This window comes from Gekko japonicus, unplaced genomic scaffold (assembly GCF_001447785.1).
Source record: "Gekko japonicus isolate JY-2015 unplaced genomic scaffold, Gekko_japonicus_V1.1 scaffold1261, whole genome shotgun sequence".
NCBI classification, from domain to species: Eukaryota; Metazoa; Chordata; class Lepidosauria; order Squamata; family Gekkonidae; genus Gekko; species Gekko japonicus.
The window spans coordinates 80683-89090 of NW_015177050.1; the positions used below are offsets into that span (position 1 = coordinate 80683).

At 49.9% G+C, this 8408-nt stretch overlaps 1 protein-coding gene across 1 annotated transcript in view; it reads right to left on the reverse strand.

Moving 5' to 3' along the window:
• Positions 1 to 5169: 5169 nt before the first annotated feature.
• LOC107124614 (H-2 class I histocompatibility antigen, Q9 alpha chain-like) overlaps positions 5170 to 8408 on the reverse strand; it is a 27007-nt gene continuing 23768 nt past the window's right edge. The window contains 4 exon segments of the mRNA XM_015428107.1: positions 5170 to 5446; positions 5968 to 6000; positions 6857 to 6889; positions 7924 to 8013. Of these exon segments, the coding sequence (XP_015283593.1) occupies positions 5427 to 5446; positions 5968 to 6000; positions 6857 to 6889; positions 7924 to 8013 (176 nt within the window). The 3' untranslated portion in view covers positions 5170 to 5426.

Below are 8408 nucleotides of genomic sequence, written 5' to 3' on the forward strand. Positions count from 1 at the left end.
GGGGGGTGAGTTTGAGGTGTGGAATGGAGTGACGTCCAATCAGCTTCCATATGCAAATGACCTTGGAACACTGGGCGGGACTGCACAAAGCAGCCAGTCAACCCAGCCAGTGTGTTCTGAGTGGCAGTTTTTCCGGCCTAACACTAAAGGAGTGCATTTTAGAACTTTGGCACCCACTACTCTTTTATTATAAGGGAGAGAGGAGAGATGACCCTTCGGGTCCCTTCCAGCTCTATGTTTCCATGTGTCATTGAATTATTTTATAATTTAAGATGTATTTTTAATTGTTCAAATGTCTTAAATTTTTTTAATGTTTGCCGCCTTGGAGACCCTGAGTTGGGTAGACAGGTGGCATAGAAATGTTTTAAACGAACATTTAAACAAATAGGTTTATATTGGGTTAGAAAGAGTCACTTCCTTCCCGCTCCAGCCTGCTAGCTGACACAGTTACCAGCAGTGCTCCCTCTAAGCTGGGTTAGTGTGAGCTAGCTCACAGTTTTTTTAGCCTCCAGCTCACACATTATTGTCTTAGCTCAGGAAGGGAGGGCTCCAGAGCAAACGGATTTATGCAGCGGCCAAATCGCTCGCTCACAACTTTAATGCCCAGTAGGTCACAAAGTAGAATTTTTGCTCACAGGACTCCACAGCTTAGAGGGGGCATTGGCTACCAGAGCTGGGAGGTGCTTTAAAGCGTCACCATGTTTATTCTTTCAGCAGCTTTTAACATAAAAAGTGTTAACTAGACAGCTTGCAGAATTTCAGCGTCTTTTTATCTGGGAACAGCACCCAAACACGGCCTGCTGAATGATAACAGTCCTACTGGACGCCCTGCCTGGTCCAGGATACCTCCTCTTCCTTCTCCCTCCAAAACCCAACCGCCATTTTTGTCCGTTGACAGTTAAACTGCCTCAGACACACACCCCCACACCGTTACTTCCGAGTTTCATTCACTTTTCAAATCTGATTGGTTGATTCTGAACAGGGAGAGAGCAGAGGGCGGAACCTTCTCCTGTCCCTCACACAAGGGGTTGCCAACAGGCCTGGAGAGGCTTGCTGGGATGTCATTTACCTCAAAAAAAAAATCCAACTGCCCCTTTTTATACTTTTAGCCCCTGTTAGAGGGACAGGACATTTGCCTCCAGGCCCACTGGCAATTGTGCACCTTGCAGAGTGTTTGTTTGTAATGATCAAAAGGGATATAATCACATTTTTAACATCCTTGAAGGCCGGGCTGGAAACAAAATCTGAGGTGCAAATAGGTGGGCATCAAGTATCTGGTTAAGTGGGTGATCTCTTGAGCCTCAAAGTTTTAATTATGAAGGCAGCTTTTGGGGCCCTGTCTCAATAAATGCAGTTTGGAGGGACCTAGACGTTTTCCCAGAAGTGTTGGCCAAGTGTTCAAAAGCACATGGCCTGGCTGTTGCTGATGAGATTGGCACATTAAACATCAGTCTCTGCTAGGGTTGCCAACTCAGGGTTAGGAAATTCCTGGAGATTTTGAGGGTGCGGCCTGGGGAGGGTGTGGAGAGACTTTTGCAGGGTATAATACCATAGAGTTCACACTCCAAAGCAGCCATTTTTCTCCAGGGACACTGATCTCTGTCCCCTGGAGATCAGTTGTAATTTGGTAGCGATATCCAGGCCCCACCAGGAGGTTGGCAACTCTACTCTGCCACTGAGACTACTAGAGCAGTGGTGGCGAACCTATGGCACAGGTGCCAGACGTGGCACTCAGAGCCCTCTCTGTGGGCACGTGTGCCATCGCCCCAGCCAGACCCAGACCATCATTAAAGTGTCGAATTCTCTGCCAAATAATTTTAAGTAAATGAAAGCATTTGGGATTGCTTTCCTTACTTCGTTTGGGTCATCTTAAGTTAATGAGCCTTCGGGGAGGGCGGGATATAAATCCAAAGAATAAATAATAATAATAATAATAATAATCATAGTAATCATAATAATAATAATACAAAGAATAATTAGTTGTTTTTTCTAAAGTAAACCCTCAGTATCCAGGTTAAATTGCCGTGTTGGCACTGTGCGATAAATAAGTGGGCTTTGGGTCGCAGTTTGGGCACTCAGTCTCTAAAAGGTTCGCCATCACTGTACTAGGGAGTTCATCAAATGGATTAATTTTGTATTTCAACGCAACCCACTTTGATAAAGTTATACACAACATGAGATATGATATGCATGGTTCATTGGTACTGATGGTGTTTGAATTGCTTCCAGTAAACTGAATATTAGAAAAAGAAATTTCTAGTCTTTGGAGACTTTTTTGGCATAATACATCATGGTTGTTTGCTTCTTCCCACCAAGAGGCTGCCAACTCTAGTCTGTGCCGGTCTCCTTTTCTGTTTGCAGAAGAGAAAATGAAAGGGGAGAGGCTTTTGCCTGAGGGACGGCAGGGACCTGCCGGGTAGAAGTCTAGACAGGCCAACACTGGCCAGAAGGACACAAGCCCAAATGTGAGGAAAACAACCCTGGTGGCTATTTTTATTTAATTGAGTGACAAAATTGCCCAATTTGCGCCGTTGTGTCTCCCACATGATTTAAAGGAAAGCATGGGGTTTGCCTCATTTGGATTTTGTCTCCCTGGATACCTGAACATGGGTGAGAAGCCGCTGGTTTTGGCCATGGCTACAAATACAAGGAGGAGCTCTCCACCCACCTCATGGTGGCAGGGTGGGACCCCAAGCGAGGAGGGCAGGTGAATCCGGTGTTGGGAGGGGGGGTGACACCAGGTGTGGAGAGGCTCTGCGAGGGTCACTCCCACCATCTCCCACCCATGCCTTGTTTGCATGCAATCCTCTCTCCCTCCCTCCCACCCCACCCCCCTTACATAAAGGGATTCTGCACGGCTCCTGGATCATCCTGGGCCCTTTTGACCTAGCAGGTCTTTTCTGAGACTGGAAGCTCATCAGATCAGGTCGGCCCCCAGGATTTTTTTGCTTCATTTATATCTGGCCTTCCTCCCCAATGGGGAGGACCCACAGTGGCTTGCATCATCTCCATGTTATCCTCACAATAACTCTGTGATGCAGGTTAGGCTGTGAGAGGGTGACTGGCCCAAGGTCACCCAGCGAGCCTCCATGGCAGGGTGTGAGGGATTTTAACCTGGGTCTCCGAGATCTTAGTCTGACACTCTAAAGCCCTACAACGCATGGGCTCCCTTTGCCGAGACCAGAAGCTTATTCACTGAGATCGCCCCAAAGATGCAGGAAGTGGACAAGGGGTTGGGCTTCCTGTCAAGTTAAGGTACGCCTTGAGTGTTTCCCTTGGTCGGTGGGCTTCATTCATCTTCATAACCATACTCCATCTTCATCCTCCCCATATGGACTATGCGTGGTGGATAGAGCTCACTCATTGCCTTATACAGCCTTGCTCTTCAGATGAGTTTTCCATTCTGACCCGGCCTAACACGCCTCACCACCTTTTCTGCAACCTTCCATCCCAACAGGTTCATGGGACAATGGGGGGATGCTAACCTGGCAGCGGATAGCCATCGGTGGATCGGGCAGCACTTCCATTTATGGCTACATTGATTCTGCCTAAAAACCTGGAATGACCCGGGAAGAATGTCGCCTCTTCACCAAAAATGGTAAATGTCTAGCTGTGTGCAAGGGAGGGAGGGGGAGATAGCTTGGGGGCGGGGGGGGGGGTGAGATTCCATGCTGGGAAGCCGGGATCCTTTCTTCTAGGCCTGGGAGATGTTAGTCTTTGGGCTTCATTTGTTTGGTGCCAGTTTGGTGTTGTGGTGAAGTGCGCGGACTCTAATCTGGGAGAGCCGGGTTTGATTCCCCACGCCTCCACTTGCACCTGACTGGATGACCTTGGGCAAGCCGTAGTTCTGATAAGAGTTGTCCTTGAAAAAGAGCAGTTTCTGTCAAGAGCTCTCTCAGCCCCACCTACCTCCCAGGGTGTCTGTTGTGGGGAGGGGAAGGGAAAGGAGTTTGTAAGCCGATCTGAGACTCCTCTGGGTAGTGAAGGGTAGGGTATAAATCGAATCTCTTCCTCTTCTTCTTCTACCTCACAGGGTGTCTGTTGTGGGGAGGGGAAGGGAAAGGAGTTTGTAAGCCGCTCTGAGACTCCTTTGGGTAGTGAAGGGTGGGGTATAAATCCAGTCTCTTCTTCTTCTCTTCTCTTTTCAGTTGTGATTATTTTTTGGTAGCCACTGTTTTTTTAAGCTGCTCAGAGCCCTTTTTGATTGATGGGGGAAAGACAGAATAAATGAACTCACCCTTCCCGTCCTTGTAATCTGTTTATTGACTGACTGGAAAGTTTTCTATCATACTAGTAATCCACCCTGAGTCCCAGGCGGACTGTCAATGAGATAATGACAATCACTCAGTGTGACATTTCCTTTAAAAGGCATTGGAAGGAGATGATCTCTGGATGCCCTCGGAGCCTGCAAACCCTAAATATTCTCAAGAATGTGTGTGCGATCAGGAAAGGAAACACCAGAGAAAGGAATGGGGTGGGGAGTCCACAAGCTCTTTATTTTAACAAAACGGATCTTTACGGAGGGGGAAAATTTACATCTATAATGTTCAAGGCAAAATGCAGAAAACACTCTAGTCAGGGAAGGATGAAATCTATTACAGTGTGAAGATGCAGAAGTTTATTGGCAGCCGTAACTCACACACACACACACACACCCTCCCCTGGGCATCTCATCTAGTGTGGAACTGGAGCCTGGATCATGGAGGTAGTTCCTGAGAGACGATGGCTCTGTCGCCCCCACTAGGCCCTGGCTGCAAAATCGGCGCTTCTTGGTACCACCCTCCCTTCCAGCTGCCATTCTCCTCTTCGGCCCCTCAGTGTGGAATTCCTCACCTCACCTCACTAAAGTGACTTTTCCTTACTTATGCATACATTACAATCTTCTTTTTCTGCAAAGAACACGTCCAGCCTGAACGCTAAAATTCTTGTGAACATTCTATGACATCACAGCATCTCAACCAAAAGCTTTTAGGAAGTAGCCCAAACTCTGGCCCATTTTATTTCAAGTAGACGCAACAATTCATGCCCAATTATTACTTTAAAGGCAGAAAGGGACAGTGCATCGGAGGACGAAGGCACGCAGCAACCCCTAAGCCCCAGACAGCATCGAAATCACTGCAGATTATATACCACATTAGGGAAAGACTATAAATGAATTTATCTTTTAAAAAAAGATTTGCACTGGCTCCAAATATTTCAGTTCATTTCCCATTAATACTAGCGGCTCAAATGCCAGGGCAAAATCAACCCAAGTCCATTAGGGGAAAAAATCCCTCAAAATCCAAGCAATAGAGATTGGAAACCAAAAGCTGCTGCCAGAGAGAAGATTCGGTGGCAGAACAAACAAGAGTTGAAGGCGGCAGAAGCTCTTTGCGTGGGATAGCAAATCCCCAGGATCTCCTGAGTAGATTCTCTTTGCTCTCTTCTTACACTTCAGGTTCAGAAACTAAAAAAGAGACAAAATGAGTCTTAACTGAATCTACCGTGGAACTGTCAACTTGCATCAAAACCAGAGCTGGGGTGGGGGGAGACACAAAGACCATCCAAGCTAGTGTTTCGCTAAGGTGGGGGCCATCTCAACCATGCCCCCCCATTCAGATTAGGCCACAAGCAGACAGCAGGGTGCCATGCCGAGGGACCCATCGCGCAAAGGCCTCCAACTGGCCACTCAAGCGACGGACTTCAGGGGAAGACAGGAAATCTACTGGGGCACTAACCCCCAGTGTAGAAATCCCTTCCCCAAGAGGCCTGTCAGGAAGTCCCTGAGCAAAGTCAGAGGGGAAGGAGACCCTCCTCTAAGATCTGACAAGATAAAGCTAGCCAGGGCCATGGCTGTAGATGTAAGGAACAGGATTGAGATAGCACACAGAAACCACATTAAAATCTGGGCAAGGATCCCCACATGGGCCCCCCATTTCCGAGACTGGGTACCATCTGACAGCCCCCCCCTTCCCGTCACACACTTACCCCTGGTGGAGGTGTCCGACCCCTGGTCACTTTCTGCAAAAGCGGGGGGAAGGGGGGGAGGATTAATATCATTTAATTCTGGAGAAGGCCCTCCAAACACTTCAGAATAGCACCCCCTCTTGCTTAAAATAAGCGTACACCGCAGAAGATCTGATCCTGAATCCCCAACAAAACAGATAATTTGACCCAGGTAAATGGGATCCAATGAAGTACCGAGGGGTGGGGAGGGGCTGCTGAGGCTCAGTGGCAGAGCCTCCGCTTGGCAGGCGGAACCCGTCCCAGGTTCTCCCGTTCAGGATCAGAGGGCAGGTGATGTGAAAGGCCTCTGCCGGAGACCCTGGAGAGCCGCTGCCAGTCAGAGTGGGCAGTGTTGACCTGGATGGACCTATGGCCTGCTTCACTATAAGGCAGAGCTTCATGTGAACAGAGAACAGGACAGAGATTCCTGCAGAAGAATTCGACTTACTCAGGACCTGCAGCCAGAGGTCATTCTAATATGTTTGGGCATTCCACAAGGTCCTCTTTTCTTTCTAAATCCCCTTCTCCCCCAGCCTCACCCGAATAAAAAAAAACCCACAATTTTTTTTTTGCACATCCCTAGTGGAGAGGCACGACAGAGAACTCTCAAATGCTTTTATTCCCATTTCTCGTGTAATTCGGCCTTCAGACCAGCTCTCCGGAGGATCTCCTTGGATCAGGTGAGTCTCTCTGTAACTGTGAAGCCTCCCGGCTGTATATGAACTAAGGCGCTCCCTTCACACCCCAGGACCACACCAGTGGGGAGGGGGGGGGCTGTGGGTCAGTCAGCTGATCCTTCAACAGACCCCGCTCCCTTCCCCCATTTCCTGTGTTGAAGGAACCTCCCAGAGAGGAAGGGACACAAACTCACCTGATGCTGCTTCGTAGCTCTTCAGTTGTTTTCCTGCAGAGAGAGAACCAGGAAGTCAGAGCAGGAAGGGACACCCAGAGGCCATCCATCCACACACACCCTGCAGTGAAGCCAGCCTCTTGGGTTCCCAACCCCCACTCCCCACCCCCCCGCAGATACTCCTCCAATTCCCTTTTAAACAAGAAAAGCTTCCCCTAGCTACTCATGGTTAGAGAGAGAACGGGAATGCCTCTCATTCAGCCAAGCATCAGAGCGGAGGGAGTCACAACTAGACACCCCCCACACACACCGGGAACGAGACCTGACCCTGTGTAGAGATGCCCAAGAAAAGGGAGGGGAGCAGACAGGCCTGGGTCCCTAGGATTGTGACATCGAAGGGCAATGGCTCTTTAAAATCAGAGATGCATTTACGTAAGAGGCATCCCACTGAAGTCAGAGGGGCTCAATTAATTCCCAGTGGGCTTAAGTCCTGAGTGAAAATCCGGCCAGGAGACAAGATGACCCCGCTTGTCCCCCACCACCCTGGAATGTGGATTCTGTGGGTTCGTCATGAAAGGGTTATTTCACTCTCTTGTGCAGAGCCCCCCTGCCTCTAGCGCATGGGGGGGGGGAATAAGAGGGCCTTCAGGCCAGAGGAGAATCCTCCCAGGCAGGGCTGGGGGAGACCAGATGTTTTGGGGGGGCCTTCCTCTCCCCTCCCCTCTTCCCCTGGAGGCCTGTGAGCTGCCCCACTCTTGACATGTTGGATGGGAGATTTTAGTGCCGGTTTATCTCTTTGGGACGACTTTTCTGAGAAGCTGCCCATGTGGGTTGTCCCGTCCCACCCCTTGCGAGAGAAAGGTGAGCTGGGAGTATTTTAAAATAAACTAACAAATAAATAGAGACTTGCCAGTCCAGGTTCAAAATGCCATTATGTGGGGAGGGGGTTGTGGGCACCACCGGATGTATGAGAACCATCTGCCCCTGCCAGGGGCCCTGTGCCACCCCCACCACCCTCAGGAGAGATCCACCACAAGAACCACACACACACACACACACACACACACACACACACACTGTTTACTTACGCATGTAGAAGGCGACCCCGGCGGCCCCCACCAGGATGAGAGCAGCCAGAAGAGCCCCAACGATGCCCAGAATGAGCCCCAAGTTGGATGCTGGGGGTGGAAGGGAGGGGGAAAAGATCACGGTTATTCAGCCTGGCAGGAGCTCTCGAAGGCCTCAGGGTGGGACTTCCCAGCCTAAGCATCTCAGGTTGCTGCAGGAATCGCACTGAGGACTTTCCCCAGGCAACCCCCACACAGAGTTCCTGCCACCCCTACTCTGCCAGAGATGGGCCCCCCAGAGCCACCCTGGACATTCTTCCCGCTCAGCCCCGGCCCACTGAACACAGGGGTGCAAGAAACTGGTTAGCTCCCCCAATGGAAGTCTAGGGACCTACTAGGAGTTGCTGCTGTAAACTGTGACCTTGCTGGTGGGGGCTTTTCATAGGAGTCCCCCCTTCCTCAAACATGCTGCTTCCAGACTCTGCCAGCCCCCACCCCCAAGCGGA